Raw genomic sequence first — 15166 nt, 5'->3', positions numbered from 1 at the left:
CCGTCACATGACTGAAATACTGTTGAAAAACGGCGTTAAACCCAAAACAAACAAACAAATTTTTAAGGACCTTTTCGCAGATGTTGTTAAAGTCTATCAAACGTTATTTATAATAAAGTTCTATTTAAGCTGATGTTAAATGTTGTGAAGGGCAATGCTTTACCAAACTATCTTGTTATAGATTTTATGAATGAATACCCATTAGGTTAAAGTTAGAATTTAGACAGGTAGTAGTGCAAATGTGTTTAAAGAAAATGTTATAGGCAAATTAATCTGTAAGAAAGCTATAACAAAATGTAAGCAATGTGTCTTGATTATACTTTGTTAAGGCTTTAATGTGGAAAACCTATTCTTATAATAAAACAATAATTAATCAGTCTTGTCAAAGCAGATTCCTGTGGTCATACTCAGTTTGAATGTGCCAACGGCAAATGTATCTCCAGTGCGTACAGATGTGATAATGATGATGATTGTGGTGATAACAGTGATGAACAAAACTGTCAAGGAACGAATACTGGCTGTATGTAGTTTTTCGTAAGACCTTATGCTATTTCCCTTTAATTTCTTATTGCATTTGTAACTTGTGACTGTCTTCTGTATTCTCATAATGTACAGCGGAGACTGAAACACTAATCCAAAAAATAAACTATCGTCATTGAAATATCAATACTCGTTCAATAAAGTTTCTTGTTTTTTCGGCGTGCCGTATTAAGCACGATTTTAAGACCTCGTATGACCTTATGCCGCCTGAATAATGTACCAATCGGATTGCTTGGTAAGGTATTCTCGGTATTTTCAGCCATAATGCGAGATTTAGTAAGAGTGGCGCTGATTAGAGGAAAGGCTGAAAATGCTTCACTCTGAGTCATGTGTGACACTTAGTGAAATGACAGCGCGTTCGTCATCTATAACCTCTGTAAATACAGCACCGTCGGGTTGTATGCGTAACTCTTGAACAGGTGAGCGTAACCAAATATTCCTCTGCTAATCCGGACATATTTCTGTTTTGTTAAGTTTTCTTGTTAAGTTATTTCTGTTTTGTTAAGTTTCCTTTCCTTAAGTTTTGTTTTTACAATTAAAGGTTATTTGTTTTATACAGTCATTAACTCTTACCCTGTATTACAGCAACAATTTCTAATTAGTGCAAATCATTACTAACCTGCAACAACATGTACGATACTGTTAAATTTTAGACTCTAAATTAATTTTTCCGGTGAAAACAGTACTGTACATACTCTGAATGATAGACTAATTTGATAATAAGCTGAAGTAGGGTAAGGGTTCATGTTGCTTCCAACAATTCCAGAAATAAAGTATAGAACGTATTTCAATATTATTTGCTTACTGTTACCATCTTTTAAGCACCAAAAGCTCAAACTTTTGTGATTTTTTGGTGTCCGTCGTGTGTCCCTCCACAATTTCTAAACACAGTCTTCTTCACAACTACTGTCCTTATTATACAAAACTTCACGGAGGCCCCTTTCAACATTGCCAAAAAAATTAAAATACAGGTTTCTGCCCATATATAACTTGTGCTTGAGGTACATCACGCCGACCATCTTTTTTTAAAGATATTTCTTGTTACCATCTGCATTTATTATACTTTTTTTTCGGCGAATGCCGTATTAAGGACGAATTCGTGACCTTGACCGACCCATGCTACGTGATCTCAGTTTGCAAATCAGACTACTGGATAACGCATTATAGATAATTTATCAAAATGAACGATTTATGCAACACTCTGCCTGATTGGACGAGAGTGTCTATTTGTTTCACTCTGCTGATTGTGCTGCGCTGGGTGAAATGTAGACAAAGCATTTATGTTAAAAGACGCTGTTCACAGTTTTAAAGCTAAGTTTCACTCAGTATATTTAGCAAGAATTATGGTATATCTAAAAAATGATAAGTAAGTTTAATAACTACTAGTATGATAAAAACCTGTTCAAATACCAACATGTATCAATTTACAGAAAGAGTTGAATACGGTCTGCGTATCACATGAGTAAGGATGTGAATAGAGTCTTCTATATAGAGAAGTGCCTTCCAGACCGCTGCTGTAATCCGTCGTAAAATAAACGAAACAGAATTGCACATCTAGGAAACCTTTGTGAACATTTAAAAGAGAACCATTTAAATTGTTGTTAAGTGTTGTGTTTGGTTTTGCTATTTGCAAAATGTTAGATAGATGATAGAATGACACGATTTGTAAACCTCATATACTTCTTGTCTTACTACAATTAGCCGACAATCTTTTATAAAGATTGTTCTTGTTTTTCACTCTCCTGATTGTGCAATGCTAAGTGAAATGTCAGACAATGAGTGTTAAATGACGTTGTTTACAGTTTTAAAGCTACGCTTTGCTCATTATATTTTGCAAGAATATTGATATATCTTAAATATTAGATAAATTTAATAAATATAATAGAAACCTGTTCAAATACAATATGTATCAATTTAAAGGGAGAGCTGAATACGGTCTGCGTATCACATGAATAAGGGTGTGATTAGCCGATCGATTAATGTCTTGTAGGTAGAGAAGTGACTTCAAGACCACTGCTGTAATTATTCGATATAGAAAAAAAAACATAAACGATATTGTACCGTTACGAGACCTTAGTGAAAAATTAAAAGAGAACCATTTAAATTGTTTAAATGTTGTGTTTAGTTTTGCTATTTTCAAAATGTTAGATAGATGATAGAATAACACAAATGATATGAAAACCTCATAAACTTCTTGTCTTAATACAATTCGCCGACCTTCTTTTTTTATAGATATTTCTTGTTTAGATTTACATTCTGTTACAGATTTATCTCTTGAAAAGAATTGCAAATTTGACATTATATAGGTCCTGGAGATGAGTGGCGATGTCCGAACCGTAAATGCATATCACGTGACTGGCTTTGCGACGGCGACGATGACTGCGGAGATAATACAGATGAATTGCCATCCGACTGTTTAAAAATTGGTAGGTTTTGATGAAAAGTTAGTATACAAAATTAACGTTGAATCGTTAAGAATACTTTAAACAAAACAGACAGAGAAAAGGAACTATAATATTTAATGTTTTTAAAAGTTAGTATACAAAATAAATGTTGAATCGTTAAGAATACTTTAAAAAAAACAGACAGAGAAAAGGAACTATAATATTTAATGTTTTTAAAAGTTAGTATACAAAATAAATGTTGAATCGTTAAGAATACTTTAAACAAAACAGACAGAGAAAAAGGAACTATAATATTTAATGTTTTTAAAAGTTAGTATACAAAATAAATGTTGAATCGTTAAGAATACTTTAAACAAAACAGACAGAGAAAAAGAACTATAATATTTAATGTTTTTAAAAGTTAGTATACAAAATAAATGTTGAATCGTTAAGAATACTTTAAACAAAACAGACAGAGAAAAAGGAACAATAACATGTAATGTTTTTACATCCCTTAACAATGTACTCGTACATTTGATAGCAAAACTCCTAAAAAAGCGATGCCACACATATGTACACATTACATCCAGTAAGAAACAAAACAAAACAATAGCACAGAGATTTGTAATTATCTTTTACTAGATATAAAGCTACAGCAGCTCGAATTTTATACGCTCTGTGGCTTACAAACCTCACATTTACACTAAACTGACATAGTCAAGACGGTGTAATTACAAGTTCCGTTTGCTTAGAAGCACATCAGCACAAACACTGGTGACAACCAACCTGCTGTATAAAAACAATCGCTTATGATATTTGTCTTTCCAGTGTATAAATTTTAATGTGAGAGCAAACGAGGGCGAGTGATTGAGATGCCTGACTTCAACTCGCGTATTCCATATCATGGTGGAATCTGGCAATAGTGATGGGCAAATCGGTTAGACTTTCTAAACGATTAATCGGCATAACCGGACAAGCCCACCGATTTGATTGAACGAACATAATCGGATAATTGGTTATTTTAGTTGCATATCTATAAGTTCAAATTTATGTTATATCATTACCTAAGAAATGTAACACACAGAGATTACAGTAACTATCCTATTTCTATTGTATCCCTTTATTAATACAAGTAAGTTAACAGCATAAAAGTAAAATATTTGCGAAGATAGTAAACTTCAAATCAGGTACTCGTCTAAATTTCACCAAGGTGCAGACAAACAGTATTAATCCTGCGATATTAACACCAGAGTGCAGGCAGACAATAATAATCCTGTGATATTAAATAAAGTTATTTGAACTTCAGCAAAAAAAAGCGACAACGATTAATTAATTCTTAGTTTACGACTGGAAAGTTTTCAATCCCACAAAATTTAAAATTGAAAACACTTTTGTCTGCGTAAGTCTTACGGCATGCTTTGTATACTGCCATACTAATGTCCAGAGTTTTGGATGATGGTTTTCCCGGCTTAAATTTTGTAAAAGATATATATATCTTCCAAAATCTGGGTGGTCATAGTTGACTTCGAGATCTTTCGAGACGTTAGAGGAAGCCATTTTTGTAAAAGAGTAGTTTCCTTGGCGTAATTACCCTAAAGAATCGTAAATACCAGAAAGAAAGAGGTCAGAAACAACTAAATCATCCGTTTAGGGTGCCAAGTAATTAATCGGTCAGGGAAAAGTGAAATCGGCGATCGCGATCATAAATGCCACGCCGACGATTATCCGATTGTCGCTGATTGTCGGTACATCACTACTGGCAAGAGAACAGTGGAAAGATAGTGGCTGTACCAAAACGACCTCACGTCCATGAACTCTGATACCTAGTGTCCTTCCAGAGGGTATTCTGTCTGAAATCATTCGTCCTTCACCTTTGATTCATGTGGGAAAGTTTGAACGTTTAAAGCTAACGGTTAAAGGCTCATAATGCCTTTGTTAAAATGTGGCTGACATAATGCACATGAAATACATTAGTTTCTTGTTAAATCCTGTTTCTGATAATTACTTTCTTCATCCTTTGTCAAAGGTTTGAAAATTGATTATTATACTAGAATAATTTACTGGAGTTATTGTTTTTATTTCCTTCCGCTGTGACTCTAACCGTAACATTTCATGCACAATATTAACTGTTCTAACCATGTAATCACACATAACATCTATTTGAAAAGCTGTTTAGTCTTTTTTAAGATAAAAATTTAAAGCATTATGGACCTTTACCAGCCCGTAGTGTATAACTGATACTGTTAAAAACGGCGCTGAAGCAAAAAAAAAAAATAAATAAATAAAAAATAAATAAACAAACAGACAAATTTGTCTACACCATGTAGAAAGCTGGAAGGTCGTCATATATAAATTGTGTCGGTGTATACTAAGTTCTATCAAAGTATGCGCGTAAATAAAAATGTACACAAAAAGAGCACGTTCCAGCTAACTGCTAAATTTCATCTTTATCTATTTTTTCTTTTAGCATCTCAACAAAGATGTGGAAACCTAAATATAACTGGATCTGCAGGCACAATCACCAGTCCAGGCTATCCTTCCACGTACCCAAGAGATGTTTACTGTACCAACTTTGTACAGGCACCTACAGGAACAAAGGTGAAACTAAAACAAATTTTGTGTCACTGTTCTTTGTTTCATTTAAGATTCAGCTACTTCCGATCAATTTTGATACAGTTTCTAGATTTTCGTTTCGCGATAGACCTATTTTCCTCACGATAGCTATACATATGCTTCAAGAAAACGAAAAGAAAAATGAGTGTTGAATAGTATGCAGTGGAAGTCAACTGAAATCAGGTACCCTCATACTGCCACATTTGGATGGAGCGGTCCGCAGAATAAACACTTTACTTTTGTTTTCAAATAAACAGCTTAAAAACATGCGAATATCAGCATGTAAAGTGTCATATTTTATGCAAAATATATTCTACGAGTGAAATAATGCCAATTTGATCCCTAGTTTACGCCCAAATGCTTTAAAATGGAAAAATTAGGATCTGTTTATTAGGGACGTTTTTCGACTACACCACGGAAGCACATTTTGACCTAGTTACTGCTATATAACCTAAAACCAGGCATCTGCTTTATTTTTACATAAACTTTTACGGTTTTCATTTATTTTAGCTCACTTGAGCAAGAAGCGCTCAAGGTGGCCTTTTGTAATCGTCCTATGTCTGTCGTCGTCCGTCGTCAACAATTTGACTGTTAACGTGCTAGAGGTCACAACTTTGATCCAGTCTTAATGAAACTTGATCAAAATTATGGACAAGTTCGATATTGAGTTATCTTGGGTCAAAAACTAGATCACCAGGTCAAGTAAAAGGAAAGGCCTGTTTATACTCTAGAGGCCACATTTATGACAGCACCTCTATGAAACTTGGTCAGAATGTTAATCTTGATGTTTTTAGGTCAGGTTCAAACCAGGGTAATGTGGGTTCAAAACCTAGGTCATCAGGTTATAAAGTCAAAGGAAAAGCTTGTAAACACTCTAGAGGCCACATTCATAACTATATCTTCATACAACTTGGTCAGAATGTTAAACCTGATGATCTATAGAACAAATTCCAATCTAGTTAGGTGGGGGTCAAAAACAAAGTCACCATGTCAAATGAAAGGAAAAGCTAGTTAACAAACTAGAGGCCACATTTAAGACTATATCTTAATAAAACTTGTCAGAATATTAATCTTGATAATCTTTAGGTCAAGTTCAAATCTGGGTCATGTAGGGTCAAAAGCTAGGTCACCAGGTTATCAAATCAAAGGAAAAGCTTGTAAACACTCTAGAGGCTACATTTATGACTGTTTTTTTTCAAGAAACATGGTCAGAATGTTAATCTTGATGATTTTTAGGTCAAGTTTGAATCTGGATCATGTGAGGTAAAAACTAGGTCAACAGATCAAATAGATGGAAAAAGCTAGTTATCACTCTAGAGGCCTTATTTATGAACATATATCTTAATGAAACATTTTCAGAATGTTTGTCTTGATAATGTTTAAGTCAGGTTCAAATGTTCAAATTTAGGTCACCAATTCAAATCAGAGGAAAAGCTGGTTAACACTCTAGAGACCACATTTATGTCCATATCGCAATAGAAAATGGTCAGAATGTTATTCTCAATGATCTTTAGGTCAAGTTGTAATCTGAATCAGGTTGGGTCAAAATCTAGGTCACTAGGTCAGATCAATGGAAAAGCTTGTTAACACTCTTGAGGCCAGTTTATGACTGTATCTTCATAGATCCTGGTCAGGATGTTAATCTTGATTTTCTTTAGGTCAAGTGCAAATCTGGGTCAAGTCGAGTCAAAAACTAGGCCACACGGTCAAAGTCAAAGAAAAAACCTTTTAAACCTCTAGAGGCCACATATTGGTGTTTGATTATGGCACTTGTATCGTATGATGTGCGTGCAAGTGTGGAACGACCATTCTAATTTTGAAACAAATCCTTTATGTATTAAAGAAATATTGTGAAAATGCATTAAAATTAGCTAAAAGTTTGAGTAAAAGGGGGCATAATTTATGAAAATTTGATGACTGAGTTATGGGCCTTGAGTCTTATGATGTTGGTTATGATGTGGAAGAACTATTTGATGTCTGAATCAAATTCATTTACTGTTAACAGAGTGGAAAGAAAATCAAAACTGTTATCAGAAATTCTTACTATAAAAGGGGGATAACTCATGAAATATTGGTGCATGAGTTATGGTCCTTGATACCATATGATGTGTGTTATGATGATAAATAACTGTTTTAAGATTGAAAAATATCCATCAAGTATAACAGAGATAAAGAGAAAGTGCATCAAAGCGGACGCACCGACGCCGGGTCGAGAACGACAGCTCTTCATACTTCGTATAGTCTAGCTAAAAATCGGGGAATAAACAGTTGTTCTTTAATATCGAGTTTCTACTTCAGCCGAGTCTCTATGTTTAAGATATCTTCAAAAGCGTGTCTCGGAAGCAAGATATGTTATTGTGATGTATAAAAAATTTAAAATTTACCTATCCAAAAACGAATGGATAAACAAGCAATTACAGTAAATTTCATAGTCTCCCACCAACTTTGTTGTTTGGTCACTGAGCGGACTATATCTTAAAAATATTTAATGTCAAGACATGCGCGGATCCAGCCAATTTTGTCAGAGGGGGTTTGCGAATTATGCTTAATGTGTATTTATTGTAGAGTTTAGCTATTTACAAGCACAGGGTTGTCAACATTTTTTGTTGAACAGACTGAAATAGAAAATTAGCCGTCCAGGTAGGGGGGTCCTGGGGATTGCCCCCATGGAAAATTTTGAAATTCAGCGCTTCATTTCCTGCATTCTGGGACATTTTAGAAGCAATTTAAGGACACCTTTTCCACTGCAATTTTTTATGCAATATACCCCTTATTTTTACATTTTTATGAGCTAACCTGTTAAATTTTGGAAAAATAATAATATTAAGTTTTCTTTCTTTGAGATAATTAACATAAATATGAATTATGTCGGGGTCGTATGTAGCAGCAGTCACATACGCTTTAAATGCGGTCCTATAATGTTGCCTTTCCGAAAAGCCATTTTCTTTCCTTTTTCTCTTCTTTCCCTTTTTAGGATTTTCCCTCTGGATCCGCGCATGCAAGATATTCAAAATTTATATAAAAAGGACTGTGCCATAATTGGTTGCTCACTAACTGAGTAAAACTTGATGCTTAAATATATAAACATGCTTAAGGTAATAGAAAAGCAGACAATATCTCTTAAGTTAGTTAAGATACCCTGACAAAAGTTATATGTGCAAAACTGCCCTAGTAATCTTTACAGTATTTGATTTAAATTTCATAAAGATCCGTCGATTGGTTATTTTCATAGGAATTTCTGAATATAAAAAATAAAGGATAATGACTCTGCAGTGCCTGGCGAGAACTTGAGGAAGGTTATGCATGCACCACCGCCCTCCAGAAACTTACAATGTTCCCAATTTCATGAAGATCCATGAATTTCTGAAATGATCCTGACGAAATTTGCATGGCACTACGCCTGACCCCTTTAGTGATTTTAGTTTGTGTAAAGTTTCACGAAGATCAATCAATATGTTACTAAAATCCTCCATATGATATTTATTTATTTTACCAAACAAAATTTAATAAAAAATGTTTGAAGATGTTTTTAATTCAATTTATTATACAGTTTCATCATTTAGCGCGGTAATCGCCTGTGTACACATTGAATGGTGACGTCACTACCTTATGTGTACATGGAAGGCAATAATATGACTAAAATATTGAAGCAGTTGATTGCCCTTATATGACAAAATATCAACGCGGTCACATGACCTGACAGTCAATTTCGCTTGGTCACGTACCAAAAGGTAGAAACTGTTTTTTTATAGTCAAAATATCTCTTTCTCTAGAAATGCAATTTTATCATTGTAGACAAAAGGGAGATAAAATAATACTAAATGTTAGCAAAGGTCATATGCTGACTGATAAATGTTTTAGGTTTGGTGGTTCTAACTGAAATACCCTTTTTTACATAAGCTGCTTATGCCCTGTTTTACTTAGAATTCCAGGTTCAAGTTGCGATGCACTTTAGCTTTATCTCAGTTACTACAGAACAGATCTGATTCAAACTTGAAACTTGAACTTGAAATAGTTCTTCCACATTATTAGTCACGTGTTATGATTCATGGTATATTACTGCTGCAAAACGTTTCTGTAAAGCATGTTCCTTTTATACTTATTTAATGTTTTGAATCACTTTCTCTTTATCTCTGTTATAACTTAGTACATTTGACAGAGACCTACCTTTATTTTCGTCACTACTTAATAATTGTGTAACAGACATCAGCTATTCTCCAATAACTTCATCCACACATAAAAGTCAATACTCAAGTGACTGCTCCAGCTTCCTTAGATGTGAAAAGTTTAACTATCCAGCATCGAATTAGTCAAGCGCGTTTTGTTTGCCTTCTGTATATCATGCATACATTTGGATGCAGATAACGTAGTTACAACGAAATCTTGGTTATAAAGAACACGTTGTTTGAGCCCTAACAAATTCATTTGTTTAAAGTAGATAGTTATGACAAACTAATTCAGTTAAGTGTTTGCGATCCTTTCACGTGAACCTTTCCTTTCTATAGGTCAAAATTATTTAACATTATAATTAATTTTTTAATATGCATGTGGTAATAAAAAGAACCGGGTGTTTTTCACTTATTTAACTTTAGTACAAAATGCGTATCAAAACCATAAGAAAATATGTAAAAGCGAGGATTAATTTTGTTATTATTTTGTACAGCGAAGTTATCGGCTTAGATTTCTTTACGATCTTGGTAGGAATAAATATATGCTTTTTTAGAATGTCTCTTGTTATAAAATGAATTTTCTTTAAGGGAAATAGCAGATAATTTATTAATGCAAATTCTACGAATAAATAAATTTGCCAGGGCAGACTGGAAATAAAGAAACTTGTAAGCAATTCTTTATTTACATTGCTATAGATGGCGTCAAGTAAGCAAGTTACATATCAACTTAAAAGAAGAATGTTGCATAAGAACATTTGTTACACATACCAAGTTTGACTTGTATCTTTGGGTTTTAGATATAAAAAGTAAAGCAATTATCAAAAGAACTTTAATGATGTACAATATCCAAAACGCAAAAGAAAAATCATGAAAGTGTATGTAAACAATATTGAATGCAGCGTTTCAGGAATTATCATGAACATTAACTTTAACCGTAATACTGTGCGCATAAAAATAAAGAATAATTAATGACTAATTGTAAACCTTTGAAATATCAAAATGAATGAAGTAAATAAAATGTTAAACATAGGGCTAAGTGGACTTTGTGGAATGGAACGGAACAAGTTAAGAGGCACCACACGGGGTATAATCAAAATGTAAAAAACAGTGCTTTCAAACTAATTAGACCACCATCTCTGATAAAAAATAACCTACTGCATTCGATTCATTGTCCTGGTTAATCACATGTTTTTGACAAATAAAGACTGTTCTTCTTTTCACTTACAGTTTAATTGTAGCTGCATTCATTATAATTGTAACTCTATGTACTATCTACAGAATTTGAAACTAAGAATGCGTGCCAGTGCTTGCAAAACGTATGAGCTGCAGAAGAAGTGCATGAAACTAGTCAGTTGGTGCTCTGTGGTACAAGCTAAAATCACATCAAGTAAAATATTTCTTGTTCCGTTCCGTTCCGCAAACGCTTTATCTATATAGCTATTGGTACTTTGCGGAACGGAACGGAACCAAGTTCAGGGATAAAACTTAACTGCACCTAATGTAGAACTGACTAATCTGAATTTGTTATAAATATCACCAGAAGTTAAATCGTAATGTGTCATATGTAATCATTACTTAAAGATTACAGCCGGACCGTTCTGTTTTTCACTTACAGATTATAGGTGTATACTTGTTACTCTGATTCTATGTACTACCTACAAAATTAGAACTTGTGAATGGATGCCAATGCTTGCAAAACGTATTTGTTGCAGAAGTAGTGCTTGAAACTGTTGTCTGTGGTACAAGTTGAAATCACATCAAGTAAAATATTTCTTGTCCGTTTCGTTCCGCAAAATACCTTCACCTATATAGCTATTGGTACTTTGCGGAACAGAACGGAACAAAGTCAGGAATAAAGCTCAGCTGCATTTAATGTAGAACTGACTATAGAATCTGAATATGTTATAAACATCACCAGACGTTAAATCATAATGTTTCAGATGTAATCCTTACTTGAAGGTTACTATATGACCCTCTGGACGGGTCCTCTTTTCCCTCAGGGGCATAGCTTGAACAATCTTGTAAGGGAACTACTAGGCAATGCTACAAACTAAATATCAAAAGCCTAGGCCTTGAATTTTCAGTCAAGAAGATTTTTAAAAGTTTTTTCCTATGTAAGTCTATATAAAACTTGAAACCTCCGAGGCTGGGCCTTTTTTCACCTCTGGGGCATAGTTTGAACAATCTTAATAGAGAACCACAATTCAATGCTACATAATAAACATCAAAGGCCTAGGTCTTTCAGGCAAGGTTTTTTTCCTATTTAAGTCTGTAAAACTTGAGACCCCCAGAGCGGGACCTCTTTTTACCTCAGGGGCATAATTTGAACAATTTTAGTAGGGAACCAAAAGGCAATGCTACATACTAAATATCAAATGCCTTTTGGTTTCAGAAAAAGTCTTTTGGTTTCAGACAAGAAAATGTTTAAAGTTTTAGCCTATGTAAGTCTACTGAAAACGTGGGACCCCCGGGTCGGGGCGTCTTTTCATCCCGGGGCATAATTTGAACAATCTTTATAGAGGACCATTAGATGATGCCGCATGTCAAATAAAGAGGCTCTATACCTTGTGGTTTTGAACAAGAAGATTTTCAAAGATTTCCCGATATAAGTCTATGCAAACCATGTGCCACTCTGAGCGGGACCATAATTTGACCCTAGTGGAATAGTTTGAATAACCTTGGTAGAGAACCACTATAATTTGAACAACTTTGGCAGAGGACCACTAGATGTTGCTACATACTAAATACTTCATGTGAGGAAGCCATACAGCTAGCTTACGGAAGGTCGGTGGTTCTACCCAGGTGTCCGCTCGTGATGAAATAATGCACGGAGGGGCACCTTTAGTCTTCCTCCGCCATCAAAGCTAGAATGTTGCCATATGACCAATAATTGTGTCAGTGCGACGTTAAACCCATCAAATAAATAACATACTAAATATAAAAGCCCTATGACTTGTGGTTTTGGTCAAGAAGAATTTAAAAGTTATTCCTTTCGGTTGCCATGGCAACTAGAGTTCTATATGGAATTCAAGTGTTGAACATTTTTCAAAGAAGACGATCCAAGGAACATCCCTGCGAAGTTTCATTACAATTGGCCTTATGGTTAAGGAGGTGATGCGGTTTAATGGAAAGTATCGACAGACGAATGACGGTGAGCGATCAAAATTGCTCACCCTGTGCGTTTGGCTCAGGTCGGCACATCGAAACAGTCACTAACAGTCAATATCCCACTTAATTTGTCCATACAAAACTGAAAATGTACATTACTATCATCCACAAAGGTAATCATTGCGTGAAAACTGGATTCAAACTGATTTACACAAAAACGTTAGCCATACGTTGTTTCGTAAAAAATGTGACAATAAAGCTTAGACACCAATATTATCTAAACATTGTTGTTCAGGGAAAAAATACTATATACATAAAGTTATCGGGGAGTTTGGTGTGTGTGACAAATCATTGAAACTCACCTGGAAATAAAGGATAAACTAATTAGCGTCAAATGAATCAGGAACCAGTTAGAACCAGTAAAAAACTACCGAAAAAAGTATCTAAAAATTGCCGGGGTACCATATGAACCACCCTCACAACATTTTTTTCGGTGCTGGAAATGGAAGTACTCCTTTAGAAATATCAGAAGTAAATAAAAAAAAAATTAAAATAAATATATATGATTCAACCATACGCACTACGAACTAGTTCTCAACATCGTCCACATATATAATGAATAGTTCGTAATAAGGATACAACGAACCTCGTTTATAAGGGAGAATAAATTTCCGATGTCTCGCGGGTACATTATACTCTAGTTTTACTACATACGTTTTGTGATAATGTATAAATCTTCTGCAAGAGAGAGGTTAAATTATGTAAACAATATCGCTTAGTTCTCTTATTTCATGAATATATATAATTATATATAATCACAAAAGATAGATAAAGAAACTTCTTTGTTTTTTCTTTTTGCAGACGCTTGCGTTTAAATTTGATGATCATTTTCACATAGAGCCTGATACTACGTGTCATTACGACTTCGTGAAAATCACCGGTGACACAATAGCATCCTCGCACGGTAATATTACACAATGAAAACCGTCAGAAGAACACGACAAAAACACCATGATCTGAGTTTTGCATCAGAATACAAAATCGTACCTATGCATCATTTTATGATCTGGATGCCCAGATGGTCTTTTTATGTTCAATAGTTGATTTGGAAGATTACGGCTACTCGTCCACAGTTTAGGTGAAATTGTTCAACATGTTCACTTCCATCCAGTTTGGCATAGAGTGTAAATTTGACACTGTAAAATGATAAAGAGGGTGAAAAAAGATAGATATAGGTATAACTGCAGAGGAATGTAAATTTTTTGCATTGTTTCAAAAGCGCTGCAACGGTTTATTACCTTTCGGAATATATGGTTTGGTTTATTTATGAGAACATCTACCAAAATCAGTAAGTCTATAAATTTGTACCACTAGTCACTTTTAGAGCAATTTTAATGTAAGTTTGAGAGGTAGTCCCTTTGAATTTATAATGATGATTTAGTTATATAAAATTTGATATAAAATTTTACTCTGACAGTTTTTTCCTGAATTATAAGTACAACGAATTTGTTATGAGTAATTTGTAGAGAAACTTATCAAATATTATATACAGACTTTACCGACGTTCATAAAATGTTTCTTATAGGTAGACTTCAGTAAAAATATGTTTGATTCATATTGATATGAAATAAACAGAAATAGGTGGCCATCGGTTGCAGAAGACTTTTCCATGTTGTATGTGAGCTTCCTTCTTCAAAAATGACACATTTATAAATTTCACAGTGTTAACAGAATTTCTTTTAAATTGGCACTTCTGTTCTGCAACATAATAATTATTTAATTGTGTAAAAACCACTTCAGTACATATATATTCATTAATTTATGTTTTACAAATTTACTCTTACCCACCATTTACAGTATGTTTCAGGTCCATTCTGTGGAAACGTAGCTCCAGGACAGTTCACAGTGTCTGGAGATCATGCCTACGTGATCTTCAGCTCAGATGTCACGAACGAGTATTCAGGTTTCAGATTGAACTGGACAGCTATGCAGTGATTACAGTCGTAGAAAATATTGTTAGAACAGTAATGATTCCTAAAAAAGAACTTTCAGTTTATGTGTATTTTCTTAGTCTTATAAATCACATGGAAAAATACATAAGCATATCTTTACCTTTACCATACTAAATTTCTAAAATTGATTAGCCCATTCAGTTTGGACAGTAGCATTTATTATTTTCAAAGGGTTTTTCACTGAAAATTTACTGACTAAATAACGAACAGTTCAGATCATGCAATGATGTACAGGCTGATCTTGGTCTGGACTGGTCGAAAAGGCAAAATCACTTGCAAGCATGCTAAAGGTTTAAAAGTACTTTACCTGAACACATTTTCTACATAGTTGCATTTTGTA

The 15166-nt window shown here is 34.1% G+C and overlaps 1 protein-coding gene across 1 annotated transcript in view; it reads left to right on the top strand.

Moving 5' to 3' along the window:
• Window positions 1-14903, top strand: part of LOC123562792 (low-density lipoprotein receptor-related protein 12-like) — a 46666-nt gene extending 31763 nt beyond the window's left edge. Inside the window, exons 4-8 of the mRNA XM_053536725.1 lie at window positions 392-520; window positions 2847-2966; window positions 5392-5522; window positions 13676-13778; window positions 14682-14903. Coding sequence (XP_053392700.1) covers window positions 392-520; window positions 2847-2966; window positions 5392-5522; window positions 13676-13778; window positions 14682-14809 — 611 coding nt within the window. The 3' untranslated portion in view covers window positions 14810-14903. The remainder of the gene's footprint in view (window positions 1-391; window positions 521-2846; window positions 2967-5391; window positions 5523-13675; window positions 13779-14681) is intronic.
• Window positions 14904-15166: the final 263 nt, after the last annotated feature.

The sequence above is a fragment of the Mercenaria mercenaria genome, chromosome 2 (assembly GCF_021730395.1).
Source record: "Mercenaria mercenaria strain notata chromosome 2, MADL_Memer_1, whole genome shotgun sequence".
Classification (NCBI taxonomy): domain Eukaryota; kingdom Metazoa; phylum Mollusca; class Bivalvia; order Venerida; family Veneridae; genus Mercenaria; species Mercenaria mercenaria.
Note: the sequence above shows the minus strand (reverse complement) of the source record. Positions and strands in the feature narration are given on the sequence as shown.